This window comes from Ochlerotatus camptorhynchus, unplaced genomic scaffold, assembly GCF_037179485.1.
Source record: "Ochlerotatus camptorhynchus isolate MF236.1 unplaced genomic scaffold, CSIRO-AGI_Acam_v1.1 ptg000538l, whole genome shotgun sequence".
NCBI lineage: Eukaryota > Metazoa > Arthropoda > Insecta > Diptera > Culicidae > Ochlerotatus > Ochlerotatus camptorhynchus.
Window position 1 is genome coordinate 50,724 of NW_027041021.1, and position 15,525 is coordinate 66,248.

Genomic DNA, 15,525 nt, shown 5'->3' on the forward strand with positions numbered 1-15,525 from the left:
TTTTTCATTTATTATTTACGCTTGTTTCATAACTGATTTTTGTTGATGTTATTTCTTTTTTTTTTTAATAAAATAGTATTGAATCTGAGAAATCTTTATTTTACCATTGACACAAATAAGAAAACCCCGAAATTAATAAAAAAGAAACCATGCGTCTCCATTATATTCAAGTTCTAGAAATGGTTACTTTTTACACATTTTGCAATAAAAACCATGCTTGAAAAATGTGTAAAAAATACACTTCTTTTGACGTTTGCTGGGTTTACACATAAATGTGTAAACGCAGTTTACACATTTTATGAGTAGGCCCCTTTTTTCACGAAATGTGTGAAATTTTACACATTAATGTGTTTACGCTGATTACCGTGTGGGTGAGTTGAATTTAACTCGTGGTTAAAAGTGACAGATGAGTTATCGAATAACCCTGTTATACGAGCGTGGTTATTTCGGACTGACTAGAAGTTAAATTTTGGTACCCGTGGCTGAGTTCTGTTTGAAAACTGATCAATTTCCGGCATTTCCTAACATTGAAAATAACTTACGAAATGTCATGTTTAACCACGAGTTAAATTTAACTCGGCAATTGGTACACAGCCCAAGAAGTATTTCTCGATTACTTTTTCGAAGGAACGTATGACGAACGAAGTGACAGACGGAGCGGCTCGAAAACTTTGGTGACTACACGGTAAGAAAAAAGTATCCAAAATTGAGTTCCTTTCACTCATCACGTGGCTTCCGTGGGGCTAGGTAAAATTAAGTTAAAGAAGAAAACTCAATTTTGAGTAATCCTGATCATGAATCCACGTTGACCAAGTTGACAAAAAAAATAATAAAACGGAGCAGACTGGAACCGAACTATGGACGTTGAGATTACGGGGCCCGTGTGTTGACCACTCGTCTATCAACGCTTGTGAAAATGAAATGGTTAAAGGCGCATAACAGGAAAATAAACTTATATTTGAGTTCATTTATTATTACTCAATAGTTGAGTAAATTTTAACCAACGCCGCTTTTCTGATTCACTCAACGGCGGACCTCAAATGATAGAACCCAACGTTGAGTTTTTTTTAACTTAATTTTGAGTATTTTTTCTTACCGTGTAACCTGCTATTGCAATTTTTCAGTGTACCACATGGCAACACCACTACTACTGGATTGTACCACATGGCAACTACCATAGAGGTAACTCTAAGACCACTGGGTCCCGAAGAAAATCATTATTATTTTTGGCTCACTCAGTACCAGAACAACGGTCCCAAGCAGTCCCAAGCTATTTCACTCACCCCTGCATGTTCTGCATGAATCCACACACCCCTGATGTTATCTGTCAAACTTTCATAGCGAATCAAAACAAACATAGTGTAGTAATAGAATTTCAACTAGAATAGGGTACGTTAATCGTTTGCTTGGGACCAATAGGCTACTAAAGTGGTGAGCCAATTTAAAATCGTTAGTTTCGTATTGATTGTTGCTACTACTGGATTGAACTAGCATTTTCACCAAATGTACTAGAATGTTTTGGTTCTATCTCTTTCACTCTACTCAAAACATAAATGCATAAAAAAATGACAAAATGATAAACTCTTTGCACACTGTCAAAGAATCATTGTACACAAAATCAACTTTGTGCCAAACCAAAACAAAAATACTATCCCATCTGGTGGATGAGTGCACAAGCTTCTAAGAAAATTCTATTACAGCGAACCACATTATTTTAATTGATTTCTTCGCCAGTTAGTCGTCTGTCACTTCGTTTGTGGTATCAGCTTTTGTAAACAACGCATTTGATTGTCGATTTGGCGCAACTGGTAGCTCGCCCACGCATTCTAGTACTACCATCAGATAGGGGAAAATTTTCCTAAACTGTTAGCGGTGTTAGTATGTGGGGCGAGCTATTAGTTATGCCAATCTGACGATAAAATGCGTTGTTTACAAAAGCTGATATGTCCATCCGAAAAGTAATCGAGATTTGTAGTTATCATTCAGGCAAGGAGCGCTTGCGCCATCGAGGCGACGTCGCTGCCAGCAGCCAATGATCTCGACGGGAATGACGCGCACAGTTCGAGGTGCAAAACTCGAACTCTGCGCGCTTGACAGGAACCGCCTTCCTACTGCTGCTACTGCTGCTGCTACCTGCTTACCCGCCCTCCGAAACGAAAATGAGTTGAGGCACATTAGCAACGCTGTTTTATAACTTTTCTGATTCAAGCAGCACGATGTGCAACCAAATTGTACTTGAATATGAGGACTGGGTTTGGGGAAAACGGTTATTTCATGAAAACAGTGATAAAATTATCACTTTTTATTTGTCCATTTTTAAAACAGTTTTTTTTAATGAAAAATTGAAAAAAAAAGTTTATTGCAACAGCTTACGAAAGGTATTTCCTATCGATTGGTGTGTTCGGATTTTAATTGCATCTAAAAATGACAAAGCTTATAGCACAGACAAACAGACATAACACTCGCAAGTTGTTCATCGAACAAGCATTTAACGGTCAATTTAAAAGTATCATAGTTGGTAGTACCGCCACCTGTGGCGCGCATAGTCAATTCCCTTGCGTTTGACGTTTGCACACTACCGCCATCTATTCAGCGTACTACCTACCACAGTGTACTCAACAGATGGTGGTAATGTTTTAGCGACGATGTTTTACAGTGAAAAATATTCAATGTGTTATGTCTGTTTGTCTGTGCTTATAGCGTTCAAAAAATAACACCTTTTCGTGACGGTCGCAATTTTAGATTTTCGATTTACCCCCAGTACCTTTCCGTAAGACGTAGTCTACTTAAAAAAAAACAAAATATATTTATTTTCTCACCGCAAGAAGCAATATTTGAAGAGACATCGAGGATATCTATGTAAAATTTGAATATCCTAACTTTCGCCATCAGCTTAAGCGGAATTAAGCTTACCGCGGCTTACCGCCACCGTCGAAAAATTCACGTTTATATTTTTCTAAAAATATTGGAAAAAGATACCAAAAATCTGTAAAACATCAGTTTTTCTCCGCAAAATTCAAAGGAAATTGACGTATTACAAATTTTTTTCTGTATCTAAAAAAGTTTTAAAAATGTCGAAAAATCAGATTTTTTTAATTTGTTTTATATCCAACTTTTTTAAATAATGAGATAAAAAAAATGTTTTATGCGTAAATTTTCTTTGAAATCTACGAAAAAAAAACGGATGTTTTTGAGTGTTTATTATTTTGTTTTGAAAGAATTAAAAAAAAAATAAAATGCGCGTCAAGGTCGATTTCTACGGACCCGGCGGTAATCTTCCCGTTGATGGATCGTTTATTAATAATGTCATCCACTCTTCCAGTTTACCAATGCTCTAAACAATACTTCAATACTGAATACCAATACGTCAAGGACTATTACCAAAAACGAAGTGACAGACGACTAACTGGCGAAGAAATCAATTTAAATAATGTGGTTCACTGTAATAGAATTTTCTTGGAAGCTTGTGCCATCATTCACCAGATGGGTTAGTTTTTTTGTTTTGATTTGAACTAAGTTGATTTTGTGTACAATGATTCTTTGACAGTGTGCAAAGAGTGCGTATCATTTTGTCATTTTTTTATGCATTTCAGTTTTGAGTAGAGTGAAAGAGATAGAACCAAAACATTCTAGTACACACAAAAAATTATCGTTACTAAAATTAAAAATACCATGGGTAGAATTAAAAGTTTTCGTTGGTTCTTTTTGGTAGAAAGTCCAAAGCATTCATCATAAAAATGTGTAACCTGTCAAATCAAAAGATTACGTCCTCGATAAATTTAAAAGTTGAAGCTTTTGAATCAAATTGTAGAACTGTCAAAAGGAAAATCAATGTTTTTAAAATAAAGTAGAAATTGTTTCAGTTCAAAAGGAGTCGTTTTTATCATGACAATATATGTTTTTATCTCAAATTTGAAATATTTTCAGATTAATAGTTTTCAAAATTTAAATAAAATTGGGTACTCATATTTACATGATTTACAAAAATAAAAATAATGTTTATTCATATATTTTATAAACAAAAAACAAAATCATCCATTGTTAAAATTACCAGAGCAAATTTGGTCCGAACCAGAGCAAATTTTGGTCCGAAACAAAAGAAGGTATTCGGTCCAACCTCGGGTCCACGGCATTTTCGGAATTTTCCTCGTTCAAAATGACGATAAACAAAATAAAAGGCGATGATTACGAAGAGTGCTTATCCCAATATCACTCCATGGAAACGGCATTCTTGACGACGTCTTCCTGCTGGAGCAACATTGTTCTCCATGAACTGACGATAAGGAATCTACAAAAACAAAAATACAACCTTTGAAATACAAGCCACAACCATTGCATACCTCAAAAGTGGAACATTCACCGTAGCAATATCCAGCAGAATGGTGAAGACTTTCATAAATGTCATCAGCATCGATTGGAGGTAGTTTTCGTACACTGATTCCACCGTAAAATGCTTTTTTTTTTACTTCGTCTGGTCCACTCAAATTCAATTTTGGCGGCAAATAAAGTTGGGTTCAGAGCTTCAGTGCTGCCAAAAACTTTGCTATGAACAGGTATTTTTGACAGTTGAACAACTTTTATAAAAACATAATGCACTTTTAAAATCACAAGTCCAAAGTGAAAGAAAAACTTTCAAACCAAAGATATAACTTTCATTTTGAAAATTTTCACAGTTAAAACAACGAAATTTGGGAAACTTTCATTTTGAAATTGCATTATTTTTATAGCAACAATTTTTGTTTTTTGTGTGTACATTTGGTCAAAATGCTAGTTCAATCTAGTAGTCTTTGCTCAATCAATGTTACTCAGATTTTGACATTTTGTTCAAAAATACCAAACTGAGTAGAAGTTACTCACTTTTGAGTAACATTGAGCGAGTGTGTGCGAACAAAAATAAATATATTTATTTTAAACACGCTTCTTATGTTTGAAAGAAACATACTTAATTTTAAATTATATTAGCATTTGAATGTAAGATAAAGCAGAAAAATGGATTGCCAAGAGATGAAAAAACGATCTGCAGGAAGATCCCGAATTCAGTTTGATTGCAATGCCCGTTGCAATGTAGGATTGGAAATGCAGGAATCGGAAGAAGGTGAGGATGATGAGAAACCGTTGAGTTCGGTAAGGAAGGAGGATGAATGCAGCACTGATTTTAGTAAGAAGTTGATCCAACAAATTAATCAGTCGAGTCAGGATTGTGTGAATATGATAAAGCTTGCTGAAGTTTCGAAGCGAATGGAAAATGAGCGGATGAAGTTGGAGCAATTACGGAAAGAGCAAGAACACCAGGCAGGTGTAAATGAGGAGCATGTTTCGGATCTGCTTGTGGCAGGAGAGAAGATCGAAGACAAAAGCTCGAAGCAAACAGGAAGAAATTACTTTTTCAGAGGGGCTGGAGGATCCGGAATAGATTCAAAATCCATTTCTGATTTTCGTTTCCCTTTGTTAAGATACTTACCTAGGTGGGTTTCCGCATCCATGACTTCGGTTTTGTTGCGGGCCGTTTTCCTGTTGATTGGCAAAGCTGGGGAATTTTTTTTCCGAATGTAAACAAGAAGGAAAAAATGCAGGGCACGCTAAAAATCGTTTACCCAAATTCTATATCAAGAGCAAATTTTCATTACGTCGAATGTAACAAAGGTAAACAAAGTCGAGCTATCAGTGTCAATCGATTCTCCTGCTATTACACTATATACTGTCCGAATATAGGATCAAATCCCATTTTTAAATTTATTTGCCAGCCAAATTGCTTTTTGACGTAATCACCTTCCGATCAAAATAGTTTTCGATGTTACTTAAGTCACCCAATTTCTATGGAGATAATGGAGATAACAGCGCTGAGAAACCCGTGAAAAGTGTACTTTCGTCGTTTCGCTTTCTCATTATTAAAGTGAATAAATCGAACTGTTTGTTGCTAAGATGATTTCGGTGGTCCTAAAATGATGAATGGGCTGCACGTAAGGAGACGTAATTGATAATTCTCCCGAATATCCTGGTAAATACACTTTGACTTAAGTAACAATAGGGGCCACCAAACGACGTATAATAACTTTTGACTCAAAAACCAGTATTTTTTAGCATGAAAGCTAGCGATTTGCATTTGTATGATTAAAACCCTGCTAAATATGTTAAACATTGCTATCACTATGAGATGATATGTGTTTACTTGGAAATAGGAATAACTTTTCGGTCATCAAAACTAAACTTTATTTTTCTCGGATTGGTGCGAATGTTACTTACGACATAATGAAAATTTGCTCTTGATATGTAATAAACATGCTTCTGACTTTAATTAAATACATTTATTTTTGTTGCAAACATGGTTTTAATTTATTTTGAATTATTCATATGTTTATAGAATGAACATTTTTATTTTTGAATTAAATGAACAAAATTCGGTTCCGTGTTGGGAGTGACAAGTTGACAAATGAACATCGTTCACGCAGAAAAAAATATTTTAAACGTAATAACAACAATCAATACGAAACTAACGATTTTAAATTGGCTCCCCGAAAAAAAAATTACAGTGAAATTTTCAGTGGAAACAATGCTCTAACATTAATATTTATTGTCGACAATAAAAATGATTGTTATAATGTTGTACTCTTCCGAAAACGGCAAAACTGCTACCTAGCTGTACAATGAATGTACATAATAAAATGTTGTTACAATGATTTTTATCGTATTTTTCATTTATTTTATTGTTAACATGATTCGATCATGAATAATAATGAACAACTCTATTACAATAAAAATTGTTGTTACATTAAATATTGGTGTATTTTCATTGTGGGTTACTTCACGAACAATAAAAATAAATCTGATTGAAGCATGCAGACTATGAGAGGGTCAGCAACACTGCCAATGTAATTAAGATAGGCGCTGCTCGTATCTCTGGCTTTGACAGTTCGTTTGGCTCAAAACCAGGCAGTCCGTGTCCGCTCATATCTTATCCTAGGCCCTCTCTAAAGCTTAATGGAGACCTTGTCCGTGCAGTCAATAATCATACAATAATAATAAAAAATTCCACCACTTGAAGATGTCAGGAAGGAACTCTCAGGTGGAAGCATATTTCATGGGTGATTCTCTCCAGTCGAATGCATTAACTTATCAACGACGCTAAACCACCAAGGAGACGTGACCTAGGGATATCGAGCGCAGGGGAGTTGGCCTGCATTTCTCACAAGTTCCGGATCGAATCTCGATCCATAACCAGTAAAAAAAAGGACCACCCGTAACAGACATACCACCCCCTTCCCTTCCCGGGGCAAAGTTTTATTTTTTCGATTTATTTTTAAAGTCGATAAAGTAGATCTGTCAAGCCAACACATACACTCTAAAGTACACTGTTATTTTTTTAATCAATAAATTCGCCAACCAACAGTAAAATAACAATAATATATAATGTTATTGAAAAAAAATTATATGGGAAAATCACGAAAATTTCATTGTTAAGATACTTAACAACCCCCCTTTTTTATTGTAAATTTTCCATTTACCATGAAATTTATTGTTTTGTACAACATAAATCAAGGTAAATTTATTGTAGACGTAACAATATAAATCATTGTTAAGACAATAATTTTCGTCTTATTGTTACATTGTTTTTTAATGTATTTTTGTTGTTATTTTTTTTCGGGTCACCACTTTAGTAGCCTATTGGTCCCAAGTAAACGATTAACGTACCCTATTCTAGTTGAAATTCTATTACTACACTATGTTTGTTTTGATTCGCTATGAAAGTTTGACAGATAACATCAGGGGTGTGTGGATTCATGCAGAACATGCAGGGGTGAGAGAAATAGCTTGGGACTGCTTGGGACCGTTCAGGCATAACATTTGATAACGGCACAAAAGCATTTGTAAACAATCTTTCTAAGGCCCTTTACACGTGAACCAAAGTACGCCCACGCAAACCAACAACATGATCGGATAGGAGCAACTATCACCTTTCCGAAAATGGTATTGGTTTGCGTGGGCGTACTTTGGTTCGCGTGTAAAGGGCCTTAGAAAGTTTGTTTACAAATGCTTTTGTGCCGTTATCAAATGTTATGCCTGCGTTGTTCTGGTACTGAGTGAGCCAAAAATAATAATGATTTTCTTCGGGACCCAGTGGTCTTAGAGTTACCTCTATGGTAATAATATTTGACGTAAAATCAACAAAAAAATTTCATTTTGTTTTGGCTGCAAAAAGAAATCATTATTGTTTCAACAATCCAGTATTTTTGTTCCTCAAAACCCATGGATTGTTAAATCAAAAAGAAAATCTTTTCGAATTTACAAGAGCTTTCATGGTTTTGACGTAAGCTGTCAAATTTAGGAGCTGGGTCATCAACAAAAATATGTTTGTTTTTAAAAGAGATTTCTTGTTGATGCAATCATATTTATTTTATGAAGTCTGACAATTCATGCAGTAGAAATAAAAATATGTTTATTGATTCAAATAATATGATCAATTTTTTTATGTTTTGTTTTCTATTTCACTGATCATCCTTCGGAAGGGAAGTAAAGCCGTTGGTCCCCAGTTAATTAGTCTGGGTCGATATGTAGGGTCCAGGTGTGGGAGCTGCCTTCCTGGCGTCAGGAGCATTGATACTCAGTACGGAAAACAAGATCGACGGAAAAAAATCAAGGAAAAAAATTGATTATATTTAGCAACTGCAGCTCAAACTGCAGCATACTTACTTACCTCAAGTCTCAAGATTTTCGGAAATTTTGCACTTATTTCCCGAAATTCACAAGTTTTGTTATTGTTTACATTTTTTTCCGGGTGAAAACGAGGGAATGGTTGGTAGTTATTTTTGCATTCATGGCCCGGGGAACGGACACAGCAAATAAATGCTATTGTTGGATTAATAATAGAATATAGTTATTTTTACAATAGTTGCAGTTGAAAAGTGGCTTATTAAAACAAAAAGAATCCTATTTTGAATTAATATGAATAAGTATTATTGAAACAACAAAATGCAATATAATTTCAACCGGAATTGTTTGTTCAAATACAACTAAAGTTTTGTTTGGTTCAATGCAAACAATTTTCTGTCCGTGTTGATATGAATCCGATCGACGTTGTTCATTTGTCAACTAGTCACTCCCAACACAGTTTACCCATTTTTGAGTAGGTTCAGTTTTGACATATCTGAGTGGATTATACCCAAATTTGGGTAGTTTTGAAATAGCGTGTGTATCAGTGATAGAAAAAAATGATAGATAGATGATAGAGGGTACTATCAACAATCAATACCAAACTAGCGATTTTAAATTGGCTCACTACTTGACTAGCCTATTGGTCCCAAGCAAACGATAAACGTACCCCATTCTAGTCGAAATTCTACTACTACACAATGTTTGTTTTGATTCGCTATGAAAGTTTGACAGATAAAATGAGGGGCTAGTGGATTTTCCTATTGTGGCGACCCCTCGGTCGGCGCGCCTCACCACCTGGGTTAGATCAACCGTGCATTCACATCGAAATGATTTTTATCACCAGCTCGCGGTTGATGACAACTGTCAAGCTACTGACAACGAACGGGAGCAGTGTGGCGTGCGTTTTGAGGTCATTTTGTCAAGTGCAAATTTATTACCCTACAATCTCTTACAAACTACAATTATTAAAAGCTAAAATAATAGTGAACTATAATCTGAATTACATTTACTTATACTCTAATATCGACAGTTAAGTGTAACGCTACGGTAAACAGTAAATTATAACATAACATTGAGTTGAAAACTTACAGTTAAAATCTCTTAAAGCTAACCTTAAAACTAGAGTAAAAATCTCTTTGTGGAACTATACATCGTGGAAATCGAACTGGGCTGCCGTATACGGTAATAGAAATTTGAAACCAGAAAAGATAGATTATTAATATAATGAATTACAGCAAAAAACACATATAGAGGACAGGAAAATAGGAACAAAGGTCGTTTTACCAACAATTGAAAACACTAAACGTAAGTAGCCACTGTGTACAATGTTTGAAAATTGCCTAATTAGCTACACTATTGTAGGATTTTTTTAATACACGCTAGTTATTAAAAAACCGGAATATTATTTCAATTCCCGTTGGCCGAGCGCCAACATCTTAAAAAAATCGTTTATCCCCGTCCGGATAACGATGTCGAAGCGGAGTGAATCGGAAGCGACTAGTACCAGTTCCGATGCGGCAATGCCGGAAACCTGCAAGGCGTGCAACGGAACGGATGACTCCCGAATGGTCCAGTGCGACAAGTGTGACGACTGGTACCACTACGACTGTGTGGGGGTGAATCAGGACGTCGAGAATCAAGATTGGCTCTGCTCGGTCTGCCAAGAGAAGCAGCAAGCCAAGAACAAGGAATCGACGGAACCTATTCCTCCTCCGGTGCCACCCGTAAGTACATGCGTCACCTGCCCGGTGAGTACTACCAGCATGATTCCGTTGAACTCCTCATCCGATGTAATGACGAGCACATCCGTCACATCATCCGTGATTTTTCCGCCAAATACACTATGTCCTCCATTCATGCAAAATGTGCCAATGCCATTCCACTCACTAATGCCACCCCACTCGCTCATGCCACCCCAGTCGTATATGTCACCTTATTATTTGATGCCACCCAATCAGTCAATGCAAATTAATTGCCCTATGTCAATACCACCAATATCGTCGTATCGTCTGTCAAGTTCGTACGCTTCGTTTTCGGGAGTGAACAACGGGTCATGTTATACAGTGCCATCAAGTTTCGCTCAGCCTATTCCGTCAGTGCCCAGCACCGTGCCACCAACGCCCAGTCATGTTGTACCAACGACCGTCCCAAGGGAAAGACTTCGAAAACAGCTACCGGAGCCACTGCATCCAGAGAATCCTCTGAAAACCAAGCAACAAGTTTTGGAGGATAACACGAGCCAGTATTCCGAAGCAAGTTCCAGAAGGTCCACCAAGCAGAGGCAGTTGAAGTTGGAGTTGCAAATTCTGGACGAAGATAGGAAAGTACAGGAAGCAGAAGAAGCACACCGACGCGAATACATGCGCAAACGACACGAGCTGTTGAAGGAGATGATCAACGAGAATGGTTCGATGACCGATGGGGAGAAAGAGCGATCGGACAATAGGATAGCTATTGACGATGGACGATGACAACAACTTGACACGTAATCAAGTCGCCGCTCACCAAGCCGTTTCGCGAGAACTCCCCCAATTCAGCGGAACTCCGGAAGAATGGCCGTTGTTTTACTCAACGTTTACAACAACGACCACCATGTGTGGCTATACGCAAGAGGAGAATCTGATACGCCTGCAGAAGTGTCTAAAAGGGAAGGCTTACGAAGCGGTTAAGTGTAGATTGATGCATCCTGCCAACGTTCTGGGAATTATATCTACTCTGAAGATGCTGTACGGAAATCCAGAGATTATCGTGCAGAATATGGTGACCAAGATCCATGCTACTCCAGCTCCGAAAGCGGATAGGTTGGATCGAGGGTTGGATACACTCATCGAGTTTTCGCTGGCTGTGCAGAACCTGTGTGCTACGATCGACGCATGCCAATTGGAGGAGTATTCGTACAACGTTGCCCTGTTGCATGAACTTGTGGATAAGCTTCCTTCAGGGTTCAAAGTGGAATGGGCTAAACATCGTCGAACTATACCACGGGTGAATCTCGAGGCATTTTCGAAGTGGCTGTACGAGTTAGCGGAAGTAGTGTGCCCGATCGCAAATTTACAAATCAGCGAGTCAAAACCATTGCGTGGTAACAAGAAACCCTCGCCTTCCTCAACGCGCACAGTGGAGAGACGTCCTGCAAGCTGGAAGACAAACTGCATCATCAAGTGAAGAGTGGCCCAGCCGGCTCCGACTCCAAGACGTGTGTGGTATGCAAGGGCAGCTGTCCAAATCTGGATAAGTGTCACCGTTTCAGTGAATTGGGGTACAACGCCAGGTGGGCTGCGGTGAAGGAGTTCGGGTTATGCCGGAAGTGCCTCCGGAAACACAACGGTACGTGTAAATACAAGCAAGTTTGCGGGAAGAATGGGTGTACATTTAAACACCATCAACTTCTCCACAACAACCAACGTGATGGAGCTGCCACCAACGTTTCCAGAGCTTCGGGCGAGAACTCCGCTACAATTGCGCAAAACACTTCCGTTCGTGAATGCAATGCTCATCACAAATTCACAAACAAAGGACTTTTCCGAGTAGCGCCGGTTATCATCCATGGACCGGGTAAGTCCATCAAGAACTTTGCGTTCCTGGACGATGGGTCGTCACTCACACTTGTGGATTCATCGATAGTGCAGGAGTTGAAGCTACAAGGAAAATCGGAACCGTTATGCCTCAAGTGGACTGGCAACAAGAGGCGAATGGAGAGTGATTCACTAAAGTTGGACCTTGAGATTTCCGGAACAGGACAGATACAGAAGAAATATCGCCTCGCAGGAGCTCATACTGTTGCTAGCCTGGATCTGTTCCATCAGTCCGTAGATATGCGAAAGCTGAGTGAAAAATATTCTCATCTGCAGGGTATTCCGATCGAGTCTTATAAAAATATTCAACCACGAATCTTGATCGGAATCGATAACGCCAACCTCACATTACCACTCAAGGGAAGGGAAGGAAAGATGTACGAACCAATCGCAACGAAAACGCGTCTTGGATGGATCGTCCACGGAGGTGCGGATACCGGAGAAGCTCTAGTGGGACACCACAACCACAGCGTCCAGACTTGCCCATGCAGCGAGCGGTCCGATGAAATGTTGCAGCAAGCTGTACGTGACTACTTCTCTCTGGATGGGCTTGGGATCTACAAGTCGGAAAAGCTTCTCATCTCTAACGCAGAACAGCGCGCGCAGCGAATACTGGAGTCAGCCACCCAGAAGGAAAGCGGTCGATACCAAGTTAGCCTTCTATGGAAGTTCGACGACATCAAGTTACCCAACAGCAAACCGGCAGCTTTACGGCGTTTCCATTGCTTGGAGGCTAGAATGAAGAAGCAGCCGGATCTAGCGGAAGTATTGCGAGAGAAGATCGAAGATTACCGACTGAAAGGGTACATCAGGAAACTTTCCGACGAGGAGTTGCAAACTTCACAAGAGCGGGTGTGGTATCTGCCATTGTTCCCGGTGTTCAACCCAAACAAACCCGGAAAGGTGAGAATCGTGTGGGATGCAGCAGCTAAAACCAACGGTGTTTCACTGAACTCAATGCTCCTGACAGGGCCGGACCTTCTCACACCGCTCGACTACGTTCTCTACCGGTTCCGAGAATTCCTAGTGGGGCTCAGTGGTGACATCAGGGAGATGTACTTGCAGGTGTTCATGTGCAAGAAGGATCAGCATTGTCTCAGAGTGCTCTGGTGCGACGACTCGTCTGGTGACCCAAGCATCTACGTGACACAAGTTATGCCGTTCGGTACCTGCTGTTCGCCAAGCTGCGCACAATACGTGAAAAACCTCAACGCCCGCAAGTTTGAACGAGAATATCCTGCAGCCGCTCAAGCGATCACCAAGCAACACTATGTGGACGACATGCTGGTGAGCGTCGAATCAGAACAGGAGGCCATTCAGCTCGCCAGGGATGTAAAATTCGTGCACACTCATGCTGGGTTCGATATGCGAAACTGGATTTCCAACTCACCTGCAGTCGTGGAGGCGATGAAGGAAGAGAAGACCAACGAGAAGAGCTTAAATCTCACGATGGAACTGGGAACAGAGAAGGTTTTGGGTATGTGGTGGTGTACGTCTACCGACACGTTCACCTACAAGCTTTCACCAAAGCATGACCGGGAGCTGCTCGAAGGTAAACGCAAACCGACGAAGCGGGAGGTTCTACGGACGTTAATGGTTGTCTTTGATCCGCTAGGACTGATATCGAACGTGCTCATCTACCTGAAGGTTCTCTTCCAAGAAGTTTGGCGAGCTGGCATCGGATGGGATGACGTGATTCCGGAAAGTCTCAACGAAAAATGGGAGAAATGGTTGGAGATTCTACCGAAGGTGCAGGACATCAGCATACCTCGCTGTTACCGTTCCTTGACGGAACTGAGTCCACACACGAACATCCAATTGCACACGTTTGTCGACGCAAGCCTGTCAGGCTACGCAGCGGTCGTTTATCTACGTTTTGAGCAGGGCAGCACTGTGGAATGTGCTATCGTAGGTGCGAAGACTCGGGTGGCTCCCCTCAAGTTTGTGTCCATACCGAGGTTGGAGTTACAGGCCGCGGTCATCGGAGTCAGGTTGGCTGATAGGATTACGAAGTCCTTGTCGTTCAAGGTTCATCAGCGGTTTTTCTGGAGCGACTCGCGTGACGTCCTGTGCTGGATCCGGTCAGATCATCGGCGGTATTCGCAATTCGTTGCATTCCGCATCAGTGAAATTCTGGAAACAACGAACATAGCAGACTGGGGTTACAAGCGGTCGAAGGAAAATGTTGCTGACGATGCTACCAAGTGGCAGGGTATGCCAAACCTCACCGAAGATAGCCGGTGGTTCAAAGGACCCAGTTATTTGTGGGAACGTCAAGACCGCTGGCCATCTAATCCGTACCGTGAAGCTGGCACCCATGAAGAACTCCGTGCAAATCTCTTCTACCATCAGGTGCAACCTCAACCAATCATCAACGTTCGTGAATATTCTTGTTGGGGGCGCCTGTTACGAGTCACAGCTACAATATTTAGAGCCTCACGCAACATGCGCAGCAACGCGAATAACACAGAACGCATCACTGGTCCGCTATCAGCTGAGGAACTGAAGCATGCAACTAACTATTTGCTTCGACTTGCTCAGGCAGAAGCCTTTCCAGACGAGATAAGTGTCCTTAGCGCGGGTGCTGCCAGCAAGGCGTTGCAAACGTCGAGTACGATCTACGTACTGAACCCTTTCATGGATGAGCAGAAGGTACTTCGGATGCATGGCAGGATCAACGCATGCGAGAACGCTTCCATGGACGCTAGGAATCCAATAATTCTCCCGAAAGATCATCATGTCACATGGCTCATACACGGAGAATAATGAGTCTAGTTTGAAACAACAAAAAATATGGTTGAAATTCAAACTAATATTCTTGTTGAATCAAAGTCAATATTTGTTTGTTGTAAACCAGTGAGTTAATTCGAAATAAACGACTTTATCACCTGGTTTCTACCCATATAACCGTATTGTCTCAACATAAATTTTGGTTGATTCAAACTAAGGTTATAGTTATTTTCAAACATTTGCTTTTATCTTCGATTTGTTTTGCTTGAAATTGTATGTTTGCTGGCTGCATCTAAATCGTTTTCAATCGCAAGTCGCATTTACACAAGGTAATGTGTTTAAATTTCAGTGAAATTAGTGAATACTCGCCTAAATAATCTACCTCAAGGCAAGAAAATATGTTTTCGGTAAAGGTAGTCCACTGTTCGAGAAGAAAACCATTTACAAAAGACGATTTGAATGACTTGCTACTGATCTAGGAGGCTGCTGCAGCATTATGGTAAAACTTTTATCTTGCGAAGTTATCTTTTTACATCCGGATTACGAAAAAGTAGCTATTACAAAACTTAGA

The 15,525-nt window shown here is 39.8% G+C and overlaps 1 protein-coding gene across 1 annotated transcript; it reads left to right on the forward strand.

Annotated features, from left to right (window-relative positions):
• Window positions 1–11,241: 11,241 nt before the first annotated feature.
• On the forward strand, window positions 11,242–14,990 carry LOC135713111 (uncharacterized). The gene is made up of 2 exons (XM_065236222.1): window positions 11,242–11,669; window positions 11,768–14,990. The coding sequence occupies exons 1-2, from the start codon at window positions 11,242–11,244 to the stop codon at window positions 14,988–14,990; spliced, it is 3,651 nt and encodes a 1,216-aa protein (XP_065092294.1).
• Window positions 14,991–15,525: the final 535 nt, after the last annotated feature.